Source organism: Vespula pensylvanica, chromosome 3 (assembly GCF_014466175.1).
Source record: "Vespula pensylvanica isolate Volc-1 chromosome 3, ASM1446617v1, whole genome shotgun sequence".
Taxonomy (NCBI): Eukaryota; Metazoa; Arthropoda; class Insecta; order Hymenoptera; family Vespidae; genus Vespula; species Vespula pensylvanica.
Window position 1 is genome coordinate 8,035,975 of NC_057687.1, and position 23,137 is coordinate 8,059,111.

The 23,137-nt window shown below is 29.2% G+C and overlaps 1 protein-coding gene across 1 annotated transcript; it reads left to right on the plus strand.

Moving 5' to 3' along the window:
• The first annotated feature begins 2,319 nt into the window (after positions 1 to 2,319).
• On the plus strand, positions 2,320 to 21,156 carry LOC122627752 (G-protein coupled receptor dmsr-1-like). The gene is made up of 2 exons (XM_043809200.1): positions 2,320 to 4,000; positions 20,815 to 21,156. The coding sequence occupies exons 1-2, from the start codon at positions 2,947 to 2,949 to the stop codon at positions 21,027 to 21,029; spliced, it is 1,269 nt and encodes a 422-aa protein (XP_043665135.1). The 5' UTR covers positions 2,320 to 2,946; the 3' UTR covers positions 21,030 to 21,156.
• The last annotated feature ends 1,981 nt before the right edge of the window (positions 21,157 to 23,137 follow it).

Sequence of the window (23,137 nt, forward strand, 5' to 3'; positions counted from 1 at the left end):
GGTGAGCTAGTAATCAGCAAAAAAAAAAGAAAAGAAAAAAGAAAGAAAAAGAAGAATAAGAAGAAAGGAAAAAAAAAGAAGAAAAGGTAAAAGGAAAAAAAGAAAAAGAAGAAAAAGACTAAGAAGTAGAAAAAGAGGAAGAAGAATTAGAGGTCGAAGGAAAAAATATCCTCCGAGATTTAAAAAAAAAAAAGAGAGAAAGGGAGAGAAAAATATAAAAAAAAAAAAATGTAAAAAAAGCGGGGGGAGGCAAGAGAAACGAAAAAAAGTGTGTGTATATATATATATATATATATATAGATATAGATATACTTACATTCTTCTTGTCAAAGAAAACGGAGAAGACAAAAACGAAAAGAGAAGGGCGAGGAGGAGGTTGAGGGGTTGGAAGAAATGTTGAAATCCTTTATTACGAGTGGTGGTAACGGACATAGCCGAGCGAAGAATGAAAAATGAGAGTGGGTAAGTACGAGTAACAAGAATGTGAGGACAATGTAGAAAACTGGAGAAACGTTGGTAAAAAAAATAAAAAAGGAAAGACAGAGAGAGAAAGAGAAAGAGAGAGAAGAAAGCGAATTCGTTGTTGCATTCATGAAACTTGACTCGAACGAAAAGAAAAATGTTTAAATAATAATAATAACAATAGAAAAAATAATAATAATAATAATAATAATAATAATAATAACGTGGACAATAACGATGATAACAATGATGATGATATAAAGAAAAGAAAAAAAAAATAGAAGAAGAAGAAGAAAGAAAAACGAAAAATAAAAATGGAAAAAAGAGTAAAGGAGAACACATGCATGGATAAAAAAAAAAAAATATTCGAGAATCGTGATACCGTGTTAGGGTGACAAATTAGAATAATAAAAGAGCCGTGTGCGAGGATGTCTGAATGCGTAGGATCGAAGGAAGAAATAGAAAGAGAAATAAGAGAAAGTATGAAATGTAATAACATTCGTATCCACGTAAGACGTATGTACATAAGTGGACGATGTATAAGTGAACGAAATAAAATAAAAAGAAAGGAAAGGGAATAGAATAATGGAATAGGAGAATAGAATAGAATAGAATAAAATAGGATAAAATAAAATAAAACAAAACAAAGTAAAAAGTTTAATAAATATTCTAAGCGATTAGTTACATGATACGGATGATGTAATAATATAAAATAATAAAAGAAGAGAGACAGAGAAGGAAGGAAGAGACAAACGAAAGAGAAAACTTATTAACGAAATTAAAAAAAAAAAAAAACAGAAAAAAAATGGGATAAATGGATAGAAACGAGGATGGGTAAAAAAAAAAAAAAAAAGGAAGTCATCATAGACAGAAGAAATTTCTTTGATAGCAAAAGGAAAAGAGAATGAGAGAGTTGGATAAACGGATAAATAGATAGATGGATAGATAGACAGAGAGAGAGAGATAAAAAGAGAAAGAAAGAGAGAGAGAGAGAGAGAGAGAGAGAGAGAGAGAGAGAGAAGGAGCAGAGGTAAAGGAAAGGATAACGCACGCGCAGAAAATATGTATAGCCGGGGCGATGTCTAGAGCGTCGCGAGGCGTCGTGACGTCTCTTCATTCGGCGTCCGCGCGCGAAGCAAGACACCCCGTGAAAATTCTAAACTCGACGCGACCCGACTCGATTGCGATTTCGATCGATCATCAAGTGATTATACGACTCATCGATTAGCTACAATCTTATTTTTACATCGAAACGTAAAATTGATTTTTCGAAAGAAAGAAAAAAAGAAAAGAAAAGAGAGAAAAAAAAGAAACGAACAAAAAGAAAAGAAGACCGACAAAAGGACTAGGACGAGGAGATATTTATTGAGTGAATTTAAGCTTGAAATTTATCTTCTTCTTTATCTTTTATTTTTTTTTTTATTAGTTTTTCGTTCGTATTAAAAATATATATTTATATATAAATTTTTTTTTTGTTGATACATATATGTATATATGTATATGTATATATACGTATATCAAAATCTGTTCGTCGTTTTATTAAGGAGAGAAAGGGAAATTCGTTTTCCCGCGCTTTTTTAATTCGAAGGAAGCTTGAAAATTTTTTAACCATCGAAATATGTCGCGAAACGCGACGTGAAACGCGAAGAAAAAGAAAGAAATATATCTTGCGTTCTGACGATCGAGTGTTAAGAGGATTAGAATCGAAGAAAAAAAGAAGAAGAAGAAGAAGAAGAGAAAAAAGGAACAAGAATTTATTTCGTGCTTTTACTGCACTTTATTTCGTTTTTTATCCTTATCTTTTACTCTTCTTTTATCATCTTTCCTTTTTCATATTTTCTTCTCAATTGGATTTAATAAAAGTGAACATAAAAGAGAAAGAGAGAGAGAAGAAAGACATCATGAAGAATATAAAATCAAGGAGAGAGAAAGAGAGAGACGAATTCTCTTTGTTTCTAATCACTAGGTAAACCGTGAACTAACGTGTCTAAAAAACGTGTTAAGAGTAACCAAAACGGTATAAGAAGAAGAAGAAGAAAAAGGAAGAAAAGGAAGAAAAAAAGAAAAGAAGAAGAAGAAAAAAAAAAGAAGCAAAAACTACGACGGTAATGATCGAGCCCGTAAAACTTTTCGTTAAATTCCCTTTGAATAACAAAAACAGAAACGCGATCGAGAAAGCCTTAGTCGAGGTTTCACGGTATCTTAGGATCATTCGTCAAAGGTTGCTTGAGTCGTACCGATTGAAAGAAATTACGAAAGAATTAAAGAGTAAAGCGATCTCGCGGGGTTTCGAACTATACGACGAGGAAAAGTACAAAAGGAGGAAGAAAAGGAAAACGACGGATCGTAGACGACGGTCGTAGAAAATAAAAAACGAAAATAGAAAAAGAAAGAAAGATAATAGATCGATCTATAATCCTGGAGAAATTCGAAATTCGTTTTTTCGTAGAAAAAATTTTGATATTGAAAATCTAATTTTAAAAAATGAATTCCAACGTTTCGAACGTATCGTCGTTGTTGGATTATGAGACAGGTTACGAGTGTGGTAAAAAATGGGATTCGTTTCGTTCGAATTATGCACAGATACATGGTTGGGCAAGCCTATTCGTTTGCATATTTGGTTGCATAGCGAACAGTTTGAACATAGCGGTACTGACAAGACGTGATATGAGATCACCGACCAACATGATATTGACTGGTTTAGCCGTAGCTGATTTATTGGTGATGATAGAATACGTGCCCTACGCTATACACCTTTATCTTTATCGTCGTCCAAGAAGAGACACCTTTACATACGGCTGGGCCGTATTCGTTTTATTCCATTCGAATTTCGGTCAGGTTTGTCATACAATTTCGATATGTTTAACCGTGACACTTGCTATTTGGCGATACATAGCCGTGGCACATCCACAAAAGAATCACGAATGGTGTAGCCACAGGAGAACTATAATAGCGATTGTCGGTGCTTATCTCTTCTGTCCGATACTCTGTATACCTTTGTACATAACAACCGAGGTAAGGTCGTACGTTGAAATATTGGACAAAAATGGAATGAACGTTAACCTGACTAACATTCAAGATACTAATTATTGGAACTATACGTTTAATAATACGACCAATACGACTCTATATTTCGTCAAGTTGAAGGAAACTCCTATGGTTAATGGTATGCTCAATGAAATGAACTTTTGGATCTACAGCGTCGTTATCAAATTGATACCGTGCATGGCACTTACCATATTGAGTATCAAATTGGTCATTGTATTGCTCGAGGCCAAGGAACGTAGAAAGAAATTAACTACGACCGCTTTAAAGACGAACGACGAGAGATTAGCAGAAAGCTCCAACGATCAAGCGAAAATAAAAAAGAAAAAGGCCAATAGAAACATGGACAAGGAAAGGCAAACGGACAGAACTACGATGATGTTATTAGCAGTTTTACTATTGTTCTTGCTCACAGAATTGCCCCAAGGTGTACTCGGTTTGCTCAGTGTCATATTGGGCTCGAGCTTCTTTCATACGTGTTACGTTATGTTAGGTGAGTTCCTCACGAGATTTTCTCTCTTTCTTTCTTTTTTTCTATTTTCTTTTCCTCTTTTTAGCTTCTCTCTCTCCTCCTTTCTTTTCCCTACTAATGAAATTTCAATATTTTAACGAATCAGAAGAACAATTTTCTTACACGATTGCTCACTGTTTGCATAAATGTGTATATTTTATGAATGTTATCTGTGTATCCCTATTAACGTATTCTTTTATTTTTCTTATCTCTTCTTTTATTTATTTATTTATTTATTTATTTTTTTGATTATTTGATCAACCCTGCAACGTCCGCGAGTTAACAATATGATAATTCGATTGGACATTTTTCTTCTTCCGTCCCTCTTTCATTTTTTGTTTTTTTTTTTTTTGTTGCCACCCTCTTTTTCTATCTTCTCTTCTCTTCTCTCCTTTCTTATATTTCTCTCCCTCTTTTTCTTTTTCAATACTTATTTACCGAAATCTGAGGATATAGGAACATCTACGTTCAACACATTGATACGCTCACACGGTCGCTCATCTTAAATCCCTCGAGATAATCTGTGTCTTCTTCCGGAATGAACCTTTCGACGGCACATTATCGCGAAAAGCCGATTCGAGGATAGGGAGGACACAGGGGAATGCAAGAAACGTTTGCTACATTTTATCGACAGTATCATATTCCCACTTGGTTTGTTCTTGTTTCTCATTAAACTTCTCCGTTATCTTTCTATCTATCTATCTCTCTCTCTCTCTCTTTCTTTCTTTCTCTCTCTCTCTCTCTCTCTCTCTCTCTTTCTTTCTTTCTCTCTCTCTCTCTCTCTCTCTCTCTCTCTTACTTTCTCTCACTCTTTCTATCTCTCTCTCTCTCTCTCTCTCTCTGTATCTCTTTTTCATTTTCTCTCACTCTCTCTTTCTCTTTCTCTCTCTCTTTCACTCTCTCTTTCTCTTTCTCTCTCTCTCTCTCTTTCTCTCTCTCTCTCTCTATCTATATATCTCTTTCTCATTTTCTCCCACGCTGTCTCTCTTTCTCTCTCTCTCTCTCTCTTTCTCTCTCTCTCTCTTTCTTTTTTTTTGCTCGTACGAGACCTCGTGCTCTCATTTTCATACAAGAGAAAGAGAGAAAGAGAAAGTGAGCGTGTTTGTTATTATTGGAAGGATAAGAAAAAGAGAAAAAAAAAAAAAAAAGAGAGAAAATAAATACGATATAATTAAACGTTTTATTCGCGAAATGACTCGGTGCCGTTCTTCCTGAAGAATATTCGTCCGTAATTTTTTTTTTTTTTCTTTCTTTCCTCGTGCGAAGGTTGACTTTGAAAAGAAGGAAATACGAAATAAACGTCTTTCCGATTGATCGATTTATTTATTGATTCGTTTATTTATTTTTTCTTTTTCTTCTTAATTAAACTTTTATTAAGTACGTTCGATCATGTTCAAAAAATATGTAAGAAGGAATGTATAAAAGACGGCTGGGGCTCGGGAAGAACTTTAAAGAAGAAAACGAAATACAAATAAACGTATTCACCCCTTTAATACATTTGTACGAAACGTAATTAATAAAAATTCTTAATTACATTTGATTCTTTTCTTCTTTTCTGTTTTTTTTTTCTTTTTTTTTTTTATTTATTCATACATACATACATATTTCTTTTTTTATTTCTTTTTTTTTTTACGAATTAAACTTTTAAAAACTTTTATAAAATGTATTAGTACCATGTGCTATGAGTAGTTTATAAAAAGTGAATGAAGTAGCTGGTTGGAGAAAGAAGAGCGTGATTATCTTTAATAAAGCATTGTAAATATGGGTCATGATATCTATATAAATACATATATTATATATTACTTATATAAAATATCTGTATACTTACAAATATACATACATATATATATATACATACATACATACATACATACATACATACATACATACATACATACATACATACATACATACATACATACATACATACATACATACATACATATAAATATACGCATATATATATATACCCACATATATACACACAAACACACACGCAAACACACATATATATATATATTTGTGTGAAAACTGGGACAAGCTATATTTCTCTCGTTTATATTATCAATGGTTTGCAAAAAATAAGCCATTGTTCGAATGCGTTGCATGTGTTCTAACTTTTTGTCTTATCCTTGTATACTCTTTCTCTCTCTCTCTCTCTCTCTCTCTCTCTCTCTCTCTCTCTCTCTCTCTTTCTCTTCTCTCTCTCTTTAACTAACTATCGTCGAAAACCGTGAAACCGCAAGGTCCATACAATCGAACTGATGGCTTAGCTCCCTTTTCATTTCACTAATCGACTCGGCTCTTTGTTCCACTTGCGATAGTGAAGATCGACCAGATTTTTATCTCGCTTGACTGATGACGCGAAAAGTAAGTACATTTTTTTCTCTCTTCTTTTCCTTCTTCTTTTTCTTTCTTTTTTCTTTCTTTTTTTTTTTTTATCCCAAGAGGACAAATCGTTTTTCTGAGAGAACGGGATAAAAATCAATATGAATTAATGTTTTTAAACAAATAAACAAATTCATTTGATTCTCTGATTCTGTTCTATTCTGTTCTGTTCTATTCTGCTTTGTTCTATTCTGTTCTGTTTGACTCTATTAATTGGGGTTCATTTCTCGATTAACGTGTACCTCAATAGAAAATAATTTGTTTATGTTTCGAATATCGTATTGTATGTTCGATTATATACACAGAAATACACGTACGCAAAAACACACATATGTTAATTTACTCATTTCTAGACTACTGAATATTGGTTCATTCGCTTTGTAACATGTGAATATGATTATACATATTTGGAGAAATTAATGAAAGAATTAAAAAAAAGAACAGAAGGATAAGCAAATATATTGCTTTTACACACTCATACACACACACATATATATATCTGAAATGAAAAATAAATTTATTTAACATAACAATTGATAGTTAAGCATCTTAGTTGAAAAAAAATTAAAAGTACAAAAGGACATGGTAATTTTATATATTACTTGAAAAGGGTTACGAATTTTATATCTGATATAACAATCGATCTTTAAACAAATATCTCAAATAAAGAAATAGAGGATAAAAGGATATATTACTGTGTCACACGTGAGAATATTTAATGATCGATCTTTTTAAGTAAATAAATAAAAATATGATTAAAAAAAAAACATAAAAAAATATGTACGTTGCTCTGATTATCTGGAACAAGCAACAAATTTATTCAACCTAATAATGGATTTTTAAACTAAAACAAAATTATAACAATATATATATATATATATACGTATATAAACAAAGAAAAAAATTCGTTTCATTTTTATAGCTAAAACAAATAACATATTTGTTCCTAACAAAACAATAAAAATCTTTCAAAGAGGAAATTAATTAATTAGCAAATTAAAAATTTTTTTTTTTAACTCGAAGAATAGAAAAATATGTACGTTGTCCTAATAAAAAAAAAATTAAAACGAACGAATAATTTAACGCGACGATTTAAATCGCATAAATCACATTGGGTAATCGAATATAAAAGAAAGAGGAAAAAAGAAAAAATAAAAGAAAATAAAATAAAATACAACACGACGAATTGTTCCGATATAATTAATTCTGCAAAAAGAAAAAGAAGAAAAAAGAAAAAAATAAAGAGAAAAAGAGGAACCCAAAAAGAAAGAAGAAAAAAAGAAGGAAAAACGAACCGAACAAACGAAATTTAATAAAACGATAATATGCGAATCTAATATGCGTAGAGTAAATAAAAAATATCCGGTTAAAAAAAGAACATGGAGAAGAGGAAAAAGAAGAACAAAAAGAAAATAACAATCGAAAAATCCATAAACGACGAAAGACGGATATCGCTGATTAGAAAAATAAAGACAGAGAAGAGTGAAAAAAGAGAGGGGGAAAGAAAAAAGAAAGGAGGGAAGGAAGCGAAGGAAAAAAAGCAGAAGAAAAAAAGAAAAAAAATGAAGCGAAAAAAAAGGAGGAGTAGGGTGGGGAGAAGGGAGAAGAAAAAAAAAGAAAAGAAAAAGGAAAGAAGAAGAAATAATGATACATCAACTCTCCTAATTAACTTTCCCCAAAGATGAATTAGTTCCGATTTCTCAATGACAGCTTGCTAAGAACTTTACTTACGCGAGTTCCTAACCAACCACCGACCCTATTGCGTTCTCTCTTTTCGCCCTTCCACGTCCTCACCCCGCGTTATATTCTTCAATGCTGAGTTTTTAGAACGTAGGACATTCGAGGACTTCTCCACGTGAGAAACTTAACTGTTTGCGTGCTGGACTAAGATTTCTCTTCTTCGAAGTTCGACTAACATTCTCTAAAATGCATCGAATCGTGAGCGAACAAGGCACAAGCGAGCCTTTCTGGATATCGTCCCTTTCCCTTCTCTCTCTCTCTCTCTCTCTCTCTCTCTTTCTCTCTCCTTTCTCTTTCTCTTTCTCTCACAGTACTTCAGAGTGGCAAAGTTGTCCTGGTTTACGAAGTGCAAGCACGTGATGCGGCTATTATTCTCTCGCCTTCATGGCGATGCTTCATGTAAAGGTAGCTCAGAAGCTCCCCTTCTCCTCCTCCTCCTCCTCCTCCTCCACCTCCTCCTCTACAACCCTCTCCGTCTCTTTCCCACCCTTCTCTCCTTCCACCGACCATCCTACCCCTCTCCTTCTCCTCCCCGTCAGTCCGTCTCTCAATCACCCCCTCAACCGATTCTCCTCCACAATGCACAACGTCGCTTCGAATAAAGAAGATTCGAGCCGAGCTGTACCGCGCCGCGCGAGCCTTTTTTAAAGAATATAATACGATATTGATCAATCCTGGCAAATGCCAGGCATTGTGTGTGCTTGAAAAATTTTAACGATCATCCCATTTCAAAAATTATTAATTCGCGCATACGCGCGTTGAAAATGAGTCGTTTTCTTTCTTTCTCTTCTTTTTTTTCTCTCTCTCTTTTTTTTTTCTCTTTTTTATCGTTCCTTTCCTCCTCTCCCCTCCCCTCTCTTTTTTCCTTCTTTTCTTTTTTCTTTTTTCTTTTTTTTTTTTTAATCACCATTCCTCTCATTTTTTCTTTTATTTTTTTCTATTCTCTTTCTCTTCTTTTTTTCCACTTCGATTTTGCTCCAATCCTCAAGATTCGAAAATGTCATTTTTGGATAGAACGATTTCGATTTTTCAATGTTTCAATCAAAACATACGTCATGGATGTAAATTTAGGTAAATTTTTGAATTGTAGTTAAAGAAGTGGGGAAGATTGTATGTAAAAATGAGATGATATTAATTATTAGTATGTATGTAGACATATAGTATGAGAAGCATTTTTTATAGTTTTTTCTTATATACCGAATCTTATACCAACAATTTTCTTTTTTTATATAGTATATTTTATTACGTATTATTTGTATAGCAATTTTATATATTATTATTATTATTATTATTATTATATTCGTATAATATTTTATTAATATGTATAACTTTTTAAATTAATTACACATACAATATATTTACAGAGGCATTTTAATTTTCATATTATTATCTCTTTTCTTAATTTTTTTTTTCTTATTTAAGTATTTTATTAAATTATTACATTTTTCTCATATAATATTGATTTATAATATATATATATACATATATATATATATTTTTTAATTAATTACCACGATGCATGATGACGAATATAACAAGATATTTACAAATATTTACGAAGAGCCATTTTAATTTTCTGATTTTTATTTCTTTTTCTTTTTTTGTCATACACATCATCACTAAATTATTATATATTTCGTATATAATATCTGTTTAATAATTAATCACGCGCATACAAATTAATATCAATCTATCAATATAATTTTTCTACTTTCAATTATGACCATTTTCCTTTTTATTTCTTTAACTTTAATTGCTTTCTGATTACCGCAAAGATCTTCGGTCAAGTTTTGAAAATGCAATATATTCGAACTCAACGCATACATTTGATCGTGAAAGCTAATTCTGTGAAACGAGCTAATAGAACTGCCTGCTTATATCATAGCGGTTAATCGTGCGAAATGACCGATCGCTAATTACTCGATCGACTCGACGAATACAATTCCCTTCGTAAAAGCGAACGAAATAGTTCATGAGAAGATTTAACGGTTAACGGGAGTACAAGAGCTATGATATAATCGATCAAAACAATAATAATTATATGTACATGTATACGCATATATACAATATATACTATAATGTATAATGCCTTTACACATGTATGTATTATATGCAAATGCATAGATTAAACAACATCGTTGAAGGAAACAATAGAATGATAATGTGGTAATATATTTCATTTCAGCTCCTTTATACACAGACATTATTATCGTCATCGTCATCATAATTAAATGTAATCATTGTATCATAATTTGTCTAATTACTATTATTGTTATTATTATTATTGATAGAACATATCTTATATCGTTGTTATCGACATTTTGTTCGTAGTATTATTGATCAAGTAATTATTATGAAATAATTGAAATGGCATAATTATCACACTAAAATCTGTTATTAAATAACAAAATTATTTATTAGTATCGATTTATTGTTTCACTTGTATTTTTATAAAATTTAATAATTATGTTATCGATCTAATCAAAATCGTTATATTATCATTAATATCGTTATATTGTTACAATTATTCTTTTACTTCTATTTTTATGAATTAAATAATCATATTATTAAATAATTGAAACAGTAGAATTTATCGTAAAATTACTAATAATAAGTAACTATTACAATTAATAAATAATAGATCATTACAATATAATAGAATCACTATTAATATTATTTTTAATATTATTATGTTTATTGTATTATATATTAATTATTTAATAATAATTACTAAATTAATACAATTTACGTATAAATAATTCGGTTTTTCGATATATTGCAGAAAATTTCGAGTCGATAAAAAATTTCCTTCACACGCATACACACACACGTGTACACGTTGTACTTGAATCTGATTAATGATTATAATTAATTTCGAATTCAATGTTCGTCAAGTTTACGACTTGAACGTTTCACGATCGTTAAAAATAATTTCTGATCTGCTTGCTCGAATCGATAACATTTATGAAAAATAGCGAAACAAAATCGAGTAGACATTTGTCTATTCATCCTTGTCTCTCTCTCTCTCTCTCTCTCTCTCTCTCTCTCTCTCTCTCTCTCATTCTCTCTCTCTATCTATCTATCTATCTATCTCTCTATTTCTCTCTCTCTCTTTTTGTTCCCTTGCTTTTTTTTTCCTTTTCTTTTCCCTTTTTTTTTCTTTCTTACAATTAGTTTACTTCGCACGTTAGCACGATCGTTGAATTCCACGGTGAACCGAAATCACGGTTGAAGAACTTTCGTTTTAATTAAAAGCGAAGACATTTCCAGAAAGGAGCTATGTCGAATAAAAATTGTCTGCGACGTGAGCAATAAAAAAATAAGAAGAAGAAAAGGAAGAAGAAGAAAAAGGAAATTATGAAAACCTGCGGAAAATTTTTATTTTGACTTTATTATTATTAATATTATTAATACTATTATTATTTCTTTTTTTTTTTCACACACGCGGACAAATAGACGTGGAAGTGGATATGATTAAAAAAAAAAAAAATTGTCTTTTATTTTTTTTACAAAAATTTTCTCATTCAACTTTGAGATTGATTACTTTCTAAATGTTCCTATGTACTGTTTAATTTTTATTATTGTTATTCTATCATACTTACGTTTAGTCGACTTTTAGTTATTAACATTAATGTGACGTTACAAGGATAGATCATGAAATTTTTCAAAAATATTATATTCGTTCTAACTGTTTATTCTCGCAAAAATTTTCTTGCTAATCTTCTGCCGTTTCGAGTGTCAATGCATTTTGAATGTTTCTTCATAAATACGTGAGTATAGCGATAATTTTGTAAGTTTTAATATCGTCAAACGATTTTGTCCTGATGCACGTAACGATCGATAATATTTTTTATTGTTTTCAAAATTTTTATTTTAATTTTTTTTTTTTTTTTATTTTCATCGTCAGTGTTGTATACTTTCTGATTTTCATTTTCTTTTCTTTTCTTTTCTTTTCCTTTTTTTCTTTTTTTTTTTTTTTATTTGTCTTTCTTTTTTAATAACCGTGACTCTTTCGTAGATTGAAATAATTCTTCGTAAATCGATACGTAAAGTTAAAAGAAATATTATATCATATATGTAGTTAATATTATCGTTAAATAGACAGCATTATAATGGATTATATGAAAACCTACGTGGATTATTTTTGCTTCTCAGCTTTTGCCAATAAATTGGACAAGGTTTCGTATACTTTGTTGTATTATAGACGGATATTTTATATGGCGTTTATGGTATACGGAAAAGAATCCCTCTCTCGATATCACGGAATTCGCAAGAGGAAAAAGAATAAGACGAAACCTTTCGATATTACTATCTAAGGTGACCATAAAACCGCCCTACAAACGTGTTACAGGATTTATTATCGTAATACGTGAAATAATATCTATCAGGCAACAATCGATAGTTTTCGTTGGATATAAATTCTTCTCTTTCTTTCCTCTTTTTGTTTAGAAAATAGTAACAAGAAGAAATTAGAATTAATTCTTTTCTATCGATTAATTTAATATCAATTATTAATATTAAATCGAAAAGAGATACAAGTTTAATATAAAGATACAAAGAAAATTATATCTTTATATGAACTATGTACACGTAGATATTTCAATTAGAATTTAATCCAAATAATTAGAAATAGTAACCTATATAAAAAAAAAAGAGATTTAATTATATCTACTTTTATAATATAATAACAAAAAATTATGATATATATACATATATATATATATATATATGTGTGTGTGTGTGTCTGATAAAAAAAAAATATTACCAATATCAATTATTTGATGAAACATAATAATTATAAAAAAAAAAAACAAAAATAATTTTTCACACCGACGTTTAAACGAATTTTATAATTGATATTTATTAATAATTTAATAATTTATTAAACTTACATGATAAGTATTTCACTCGACTGCTACGAAAACATTACTAATACATTTCCTCAAAAGTTTATCCGATAGTGAAATACAATAACATCTAAAATCCTTGGAACTACTTCACCTTTAAAATTCAAAGTCAAATTTATTCACATAAACAAATGATCTGACTACGTATATAATCTAGTACGTATATACGTACACACGCATCAAAAACAGCAATATAGCTTATCAAAAACAAAATCTCTTTGTTCCTTTTTATTTTGTTTTCCCTTCTATTTCTTTTCAAAACGTACGTCATATCGATCGATTTCGATTTTCTACCTTTATCGAATATACATATACACACACACGTGAACACTATACTAACGTACTCCTATACTCGAGATTATTCTTGATACAGAATCTCATCCTATCATCTCTCTCTCTCTCTCTCTCTCTCTCTCTCTTTCTCTGTTCCTATTTTCTTCTCTTGTACACGAACGAATATTCTAACACTTTGTTGAAACATATAAACATATATACATATATACATATCATAAATATATACATATCATATGTACATATGCATATATACATATACATATCATAAATATATACATATCATATATATATATACATATACATATCATACATATATACGTATACATATGCATATACATACTTCGTCGAATATTGTTGCATACAAGAGAAGGTTCGATTCGAAAATACGATTCACTGATTCATTTTGATTTACATTACGACAATAACAATGGATTATGCGATCGCAAAGGAGCTTTAGGCGATTCAATTCGTTTAGGTTTTATTTTATTCTCTTTCCACTTTTCTTTTTCCCTTTCTTTTCATATTTTCTTATTGAAAATCTTCGTTCATATTTCGTCTCCTATTTTTTTAAAAAACAAAAAAACCCGTCGAACGCGTTTGGCATATTTTCGAGATCGATAATGGAATGATAAACGTAATTCTTTGATGCGCAGTTAGAAAAAGGGAAAACGGAACAAAAAATAGAAAAAGAAGAAGAAAAAGAGAAAAAAGACACAAAATCTATTCGTTGGTTCGATACAAACGTGAATAGAAACGAAGAATTCGAAAATAAAAGTTCTTCTTTGCTCTTTTTCTCTCTCTCTCTCTCTCTCTCTCTCTCTTTTTCACACATATGCATGCACGCATACACGCACAAACTTTTCTCTTTTTCGCAAACACGTACACACACAGACACACTCTCCTCTATCTCTCTCTTTTTCACAAATACAAATTCTCTTCTTCAACATATACATACACACACACACACATTTCCTATCCACATATTTTCTTACGCACGTATACACATATACAATACACACACATACTTTTTTTCATTTCTCATACACTTACACTTTCTTCTCCGTGACAAACAGATACACACACACATTCTTTTTTCTCCCTTTCTTTTATCAATAGAATTCCAACTGGATTCTCGTAGAATTTTATTTGTAAATTTTTGATTAATCTATCAAAGACACAAATGGTAATAGGAATCGTTTGTGTTTGGTATCAGCATATGCGGTGACGTTTCCATCGAAATCGTTGAAATTTCGAATCGAACAACCGGATGTCTACTATGTCATTCTCCGTTTAACGAGGAAATCCTCTAGTGATTGCGAAATACCTGCTACTGTTTCAAACAGTCAACTTCATACCAACAAAATTTTAACAACATTGTTTTGTTGACCTCAATTATTTTTATTATTTATATAGATTTTTTCTTCTTTCTTTCTTTCTTTCTCTCTCTCTCTCCCTCTCTCTTAACACTCGTGCGCGCACGCGTATACGTATATGCGTGTATGCGAATTATTATATAGCAATCATGAACATTCGATTATGTTATTATATCAAATTATAACTCTACGTATCATCAAATAATTTATATCGAATCATTTTTATTAAAAATTCTTGAAAGCAACGAATTTATTCTAAATAATAACTACAGTTAAAGTGTCATTGAGAGTCACTGGGACTATCACATTGATATGCACGGATGTACAAGTACGTATATATGTCATCCACAATATGGTAGTGTTAATCGTGAACATTCATGATAATTTTACTTATGAGATATCGAATCAAAAATGAACATTTTTTTATTATTATTTCAGATAAGAAATTTTTAATAATAATTTGTTAAAATAAATCGTTGAAAGTCATTAAGATCGCATCTCTCTTTCTCTCTCTCTCTCTCTCTCTCTCTCTCTCTCTCTCTCTCTCTCTCTCTCTCTCTCTCTCTCTTTTCTATCTCTACACTTTTTTACGAAATGTAAATTATTATTGCATAATAATCGTGAAAATATATGATAACGTTGCTATAATGAATTATAAACGATCGTTCCTTTAAGTAATTAAATTTAAGAAAAATTTTCTTTGAAACATTATAATAAGTAATAAATCAATGATACGATTGAGAATCACTGAGACACTATCAGATGTATATACATGTTACCATTTATTAGATATACTCTAGCTAACTCTACTATAACATGATTAATTTGTACCATGTTCTATGGAAACAATGTTAAGCGAAACTTCGAATCGAATCTCTGTATCAGTGGTGCTCATCACAATCTATAGATCGATAAATCGATCGATCGCATAACGATTTTAATTCAATTGCCAGTAGTTATCGCGATTCTTTTTTACTTTCTTTCTTTCATTTATTTCTTTTTTCTTTTTTTTTTTTTTTTTTTTTCATACAATGAACTTTTTCTTTATAAAATTTTGACTCATAAAATGATTAGAAAAAAAAAAAAATAAAAAGAAAAAAAAAAGCAAATGAAAGAGAAGGAAATGTTCCATCCTTTTTTTATTTTTAATTTTTTTATTTTTTTTTTCTTTTTTAATACGATTCATATCTCGCATTGATCTTGGGCATCGAAAATTTGTTTCCTTTAAATAATGACTAGGAACACGATAATGAAAAGGAAAAAAAAAAAAAAATCATAAAGCCAAGAAGGAGAAGATGAAAAATAAATAAAAAGAAAAAAAACAGGAAAAGAGAAAAGAGCACGAACTAACACTTTCAACGTCAACTTTCGAAAAGACAAATTACCGCTTCATCGATCATCGATTTTTAACTTTCAAAAAAACGTAAACGTAATATATCACTCACTCACGCACACACCCACGCCCGCACACATACACGTACACATACACGCCTACGGATTGATCTTGATGGTATAAAGAATAAACTCAACCGTAGAAATTTCCTCCGAGGAGAATACAAAGAGAACGTTCTAAATAACAGGATTAAAGATCTATCAAAAGATCAAACCGAACGACAAATGTTTTAAATCAAGGAAATTGAGTTGGATTTAAGTACGTGCTACGATTCTTTATCTGGATATCCGTTCGATTTTATCAACAAGAGAGGATATTCTAGTTGCATGATGTATGAACATCGAATCTATAAAAATACTTGATCGACGAAAAAGGATTACGTGCTTTTTATAAAAACGTTTTAATATAAATCAGGAATAATAATAATTATTATTATTATTATTATTATTATTATTATTATTATTATTATTATTATTATTTATTATAATAATTATAATAATTAATTATAATAATTATTATTATTATTATTATTATATCAGAAAGAAAATAGTACATATAGATCCTCTATGTACGTGTATATATGTTTGTATAAGGAAGAGTGTATATATATATATATATATATACATGTTTGGCCTAGATCAACATTTCTCAACCTTAGGGATTCGCTTTAAATTTTTAATTAACCAGAAAATTATAACTTCTATCTTACGACAAAAGCGAGAAAATGAAGTTTCGAAGATACGTATGTTTGTTCTTGAATAATTTGTAAGATATATTCATAAAGAGTTCACGTAGGATATCCTTAAGAGATACCTTGAGAATATTACGACGAAAATCACTTCGTTATTTAAGAAATATAATTATTTCTAAACTAATATTAACGTTTTCAAAATAATAATATAAATTATAAAGATTTTTCTTTTCTTCTCTTCTTTTATTATATATCACGTTTTTTATTACGTTGTAAAGAAATCTGAGAAATACAAGGGAATATATTCTTGAGATAAGGATAAGGAGGTTGAGAAACACTGGGGTAGATCATACACATAAATAATATTCCATTGAGTGAGCCAATGTTAGATCTTGAATGGAATGCTGAAACATCGAACAGTAGAGAATTCAGTAGCTCGTCTTGGAGCTTTTCGTCGAGACGCCATTGATGCATTATATAGACTGATATCTGTGATATTGTCATTGTCGAGTAGTATGGTACATACTAAAGAGAGTATGCTAATAGTAGATACATATATCTACCTATGTACGTATTTACTTATTTATATACATACATAGATTCATATATATACATAATAATTGTCAGAAAACAGATCTCTGAATCGTATTCATTCGAACAAGTCGAATCGGAAATTTCTTTTCGAAATATTCGTCGAGATAAAAATCTCTTCCTTTTCACGAATATATTTATTAGAAAAGGTTTTGGTGAAAAAACAAAAAAAAAAAGAAGAAAAAAATCGCAATATTTTTTAATAGATTTTACATACGTCTGGAAGATCCAAAAGAAAAACAAAAAGGAGAAAAGAAAATATACGTATATATATATAAATTGTATATTGATACATACAGATGCATAAAAAAATATATATAATACAATATACAATACACTACATATATAGTATATATACGTACATATATATATATATATATATATATATATATACATATCTATGTATGAATGTATTATATATACATATATATGCACAAATATAAATATATGTATACATATATGTAATGTGTGTGTACCTTTAAAAGTCAAGCTTTAAAATCAATAAATGAAAACGGTGCCAAAAAAGTTACAATGAAAACTACATCATGGACTCGGACGTAATCAGGATGAAATTGACTTCTCACGCGATTCGTGCTTGCAATTTTCAATTTCTTTTTTTTTTTTTTTTTCTTTTCCCTTTTCTCTTATTACGTCTATCATTATCATCTCTCTCTTTCTCTCTCTCTCTCTCTCTCTCTCTCTCTCTGTCTCTGTCTCTCTCTTTCTCTTTGTCTTTCTCACTCTTTCTCTCATATATGAAAATATGTATGAATGTTCATACATATATATATATATGTATATATATATATGGATATGTATTTACACAACCACACGTAATAAATCGCATTGTCATCCGTAGATATATACCCGCAACCCATTTCAATATCTAATCCTAATACGATTTTCACCCCTAATCGATCCAGAAAATCTCGGAATAAGAGAGAACCTCCAGTTAGAGCTTTTGTTCTGCTCGTTAATTTACGGATTTTCGGAATGCAGAATCTCGTGAACTTTGATTTTGCTTCGTTTCTTATGAAAGAAGAAAGTTTGAACGATTTCATTCGAGTAGTCATTATCTCGTTCCTCAAACAATTTCCCGTCACTCTTATTGCATCGTGTATTCATAAGTACTTGTTTTGTCCTCGATCTCGAGTATAATTAAACCTTGATCTTGAGAATTAAAAATCGAGAAAGAAAAAAAAAAAAAAAGAAAGAAAGAAAGAGAGAAAGAAACAAAGTGATCAGAAGTTAAAAAAATTAGAAAGGAAGAAAGGAAGTAATAAAAAACTTTAAATTAGTAAGAAGGGAAATGATAGAAAATTTTAAATTAGAGACAAGCAGACAGATAAACAGATAGACGGAAAGAATGAGATGGAAGTGAATGATGATAATAGAGAATTAAAAATTAGAAAGAAGAAAGAAAGAAAGAGAGAGAGAGAGAGAGAGAGAGAGAGAGAGAGAGAGAGAGAACATAGAAAATTTTATACTTGAAAAGAGAGAAAAAATGATAGAAAGTTTCAGATAAGAAAAACGGTGAGAAAAATAATTAGAAAGAAAAAAATTAGAAAGAAAGTGTGAAACAAAATTTTGTACATCGCGTAAGAAAATTTAAAAAAAAAAAGGAAAAGAGAGAGAAAGAAAAAAAGAAAATAGAAAATATGTGCTCGCGGAGTTCTTTCTCTTTTTTCTGTTTTTTTTTCCTCTTTTTTTTTTTTTTTTTTTTTTTTTTTTTATACAGATACGTCTAAGAAAAGAAAATATCAGATATGGATACGTCATCGTATCGTATAATTATTGAATATTTTCTAAAAATTGCATGCAATTAGAATATCCCTCCTACACACGCGTTCACATACATTCATTCACATAGATACACACACTTACGCTTAATAATAGATATTTGAGAAGGCAGCTGCATCCAGACCGGTCAGTGTTGAAACTAATGTTGATCTATTCTTCTCTCTAACGTCGAAAACTTTCGTAGCACGTTTTCAATGCAACCCACGCCTATTCATCTCTTTGTATATACACAGTGCATACACACACACACACACATATCAATGTCTACGTTACAAACTAAATTTCAACGGGATTACGCGATTCCCAAACGAGTATTACGTGATTAATTCGCTAAACGGCCGATCAAACTCATCCATTCTAAACCATACGATCGTGACACCCGTTATATTTCCCCACTAACTTTCTTCCCATAAATCTGACAAAATTAATTTTATGATTTGACATATATATATATATATATATATATATATATAAAAGACAAAAAACAAAAAGATAGGAACAAAGAAAGAAAGAGAACAAAAATTAGAAAAAGAAGAATTAGATGAAGGTTCTTTTGCACGTGATAAAGCTGTACATTAAGCGACAAATAAAGTGTGCGCAACCCTAATGGCTATGGCTTTGACAAACTTCTATGTTATAATATAGGATATAACTTTATGCATAAAGTTCGATCGATTTAGCTATATATGTATATATGTACATATATCTATATATCTATGTATGTATGTATATATGTATGTATATAAATGTATATATATATGTGTGTGTGTATGTATGTATATATATATATATATATACCTGCGGTTGTTTGCTTGCTCCATGATAGAATTTGAGAGAACGATTAGATGAACCTGACGTTTACTCCATTAAACTGCTTAATTTAATTATTTATCGCTTAATGTCGTTTTATAATGGGTAATCTTTTTTATATTTCTCGATTGATTGATTTATTTATTTATTTATGTATTTTCTAATTTTTTTAATTTATTTTTAATTTCGAAAGAAAATTTTTTTTCTTCTTTTTCTTTTTTAATTTTTTTTAAAAGCTATCAAGGATAACTATGTATTACAGCACGATGTTACTTCAATATCACATACTTGTTCCGTACGTTTAATTTCATTTCTGTCTTGTCTATTTTATCGTTTACTATAGTTAATCGCTGTTTTGTGTTTCGGATATTATTCAAATTTTTCAAGTACAAATTATACTTATTAAATATATATATATATATATATAGTATAATATGAAAATAATATAATTAAGTATTATATAGGTGAATAACAATTATAGTATAATTAAATACAATTATACTGTACTAATAGATAAATATCTAATAAATATTAATAGTTTTAGATATAAAGTAATAAAAAAAAATATTTCATTACTATAATCTTCATAACTTATAATCTAACTATGAATAATACTTAATATTATATTATCATATATTTAATATCATACAAAATATAATTATTAATAAATATTTTTTATAATTATATTAACACAATATATATACTATTATATCAATTTTTATAATATATATATATATATATATATATATATATATATATATCTGTGTATATATTTTTCTCTCTCTCTATCTATTTCAATTTTTCTTTAGGTGACGTAATAGATATCCTAACACTGATAAATTCGGCGATAAATTTCATCCTTTATTGTACGATGAGCCGTCAATTTCGGACAACGTTCAAACAACTTTTCTGTAGCAAGTGGAGAAATCTTGGTAGATGGATGCCTATACCACAACATCCAATGGATAATAATGGTAACACCGGTGTTACAAATCATACTGTGACACAAGTCACGCAGGTCTAGCAACGAAGAAGAAACCGTCAAACATATTGCTATCCGTTCTGATATAATCTAATCAACGATTTTCTTTGAGAATTAAATTCACGAAAATTAACAGGTAAAAAATATAATATATATATATATATATATATATATATATATATATATATACCTATGTATGAGCCGATAATTGATGACATTGTTTAAATAACTACGAAATTTATATATATATATATATTTTACGTGAAAAAAATGAATTTTAGAAATAATACTTACGAAATATTTTTTTTTCCTTTATAATGTCTTTCGTTTTCTTTTTTGATAATTATATAAACCATTGCTAAATCATTTTTTTGTCGAACGATAATATCGATTAAATAATGTAATAACTTTTGTCAACAAACATTTAAACGTTCGTTTTTGTATAGAATAAAAAATATTTTCGAAAGTAAATAATTATTGTTATAACTATAAAAAATTTGTGTAAATCTTTTACATAATTATGAATTTTTACTTCTTCTTTTCTTTCCCTCTTTTTTAATATCGTATAAATCTTTTGTCTTTCTTTTTCTTTTTTTTCTTTTTTTTTTTTTTTTCTTACAAATATCTTCTTAAGAATATCTTAAAAAACGACTTGCGAAGTAAAAGTATTTCAGACTTTATTCGAAAAAAAAAAAAAGTTATAAATATCATCATTTACATTATTTTATTATAATCACATTAACTTTCATTGAAAATGATACCAGAGATTTTTTGCTCTTCTTCTTCTTAAATATACTCTATCTTCAATAAAGATATTTTCTCTTTATGACCTTTTATAAGTACGAAAATATTCATGGAAAATTTCATCGGATCCATTACATCCTTATTTTTTTCTTCTTTTCTTTGTAAATGGCCGGATATCCGCAGTAAAGTGAAAATTTCAAATTGCAATCAGAAAAATGAGGTACGTAGAAAAAGTAAGACTACTTAGTTATAATTCTCTATCAAAATAAATGAAATTAAAATTATGTTTGGTCGAACAACTTTGTAAACTCATTAAACGTAACGTTTTAAAACTCGTTACCTTTTTTTTCCTTTCTCAAGTTCCGATACTAAATTAGTAAAATATAAATAATATTTTTGTAATATGAAATTAATCATAAAGTGAATCTTTTCCTTTTCTCTGTTCTTTTTTTCTTTTTTTTTTTTTTTTTTCCTTTTCGTTATTCAATTTTATAACTCATCATACATCGTCACAATTACCGGCGCATATCACATTATTTTTTCAACTTAATCGATGATAACGATAATGATGAAACATATCGAAAAGTCGATAGATCCGAACATCGATTAGCTCCTTCAGAGCTGGCCTTTTCTCTATATAAGATCATAATATGTATGTATTTAAGTCTCTTCGATCGTCTCGAAATGAAAAAAAGATAAAAGAAAAAAAAAAGAGAAACGGAAAAAAGTTAAAACGTTTGAAAATAACGATTGGACGTATAAAGAATTTAAGATTTATTTAAAATATTTCGAATTAGAGCCTTTTGAAGCTACGTCGTTTATTCGATCGAAAAAGTATTGTCAAGATTTCACTTAAGAATCATTGACATTGGACGAATCACGTTTGACAATACTTTTTCCATTTTTTTAATAATTTTTATGGTATCGTTTATGGTAATTTAAAAAACGGTCGAATATACGAACGATAATAAGAGTGCACAGTTAATTAGTATACCATATTTCTTTTTAAAATATTTACTCGAATACATACATATGTATATCGTACATATATATACCGAGAAGAAAAAAGAGAAACGGATAGCAAAATGTTTGTCGGTGATTGTCAGCAAGTCGACATAATCCGATTCGGCTGATTAAAATATACACATACACATACATTTACACGCACACATACGACGATCAATGTTCAATAAAAAACGCAATTTCAGTGATAATATAACTTTTCGACTCGATCGAAACTATGGCTTATATTTGCTGTTACAAAAACAAAAGGAACGACAATAATTATTTACTATATACATATATATATATATATAAATACATATATGTATATGTGTACGTGTGACTGAAATTTTTTTCTTATCATTATTATTATTATTATTTATTCACATTGTATATTTGTTTGC

Coding starts and splice junctions, on each gene's coding strand:
- LOC122627752 (XM_043809200.1), top strand. CDS start 2,947: ATGAATTCCAACGTTTCGAACGTATCGTCGTTGTTGGATTATGAGACA. Junction 4,001..20,814: donor TACGTGTTACGTTATGTTAG/GTGAGTTCCTCA, acceptor ATTTTTCTTTAG/GTGACGTAATAGATATCCTA.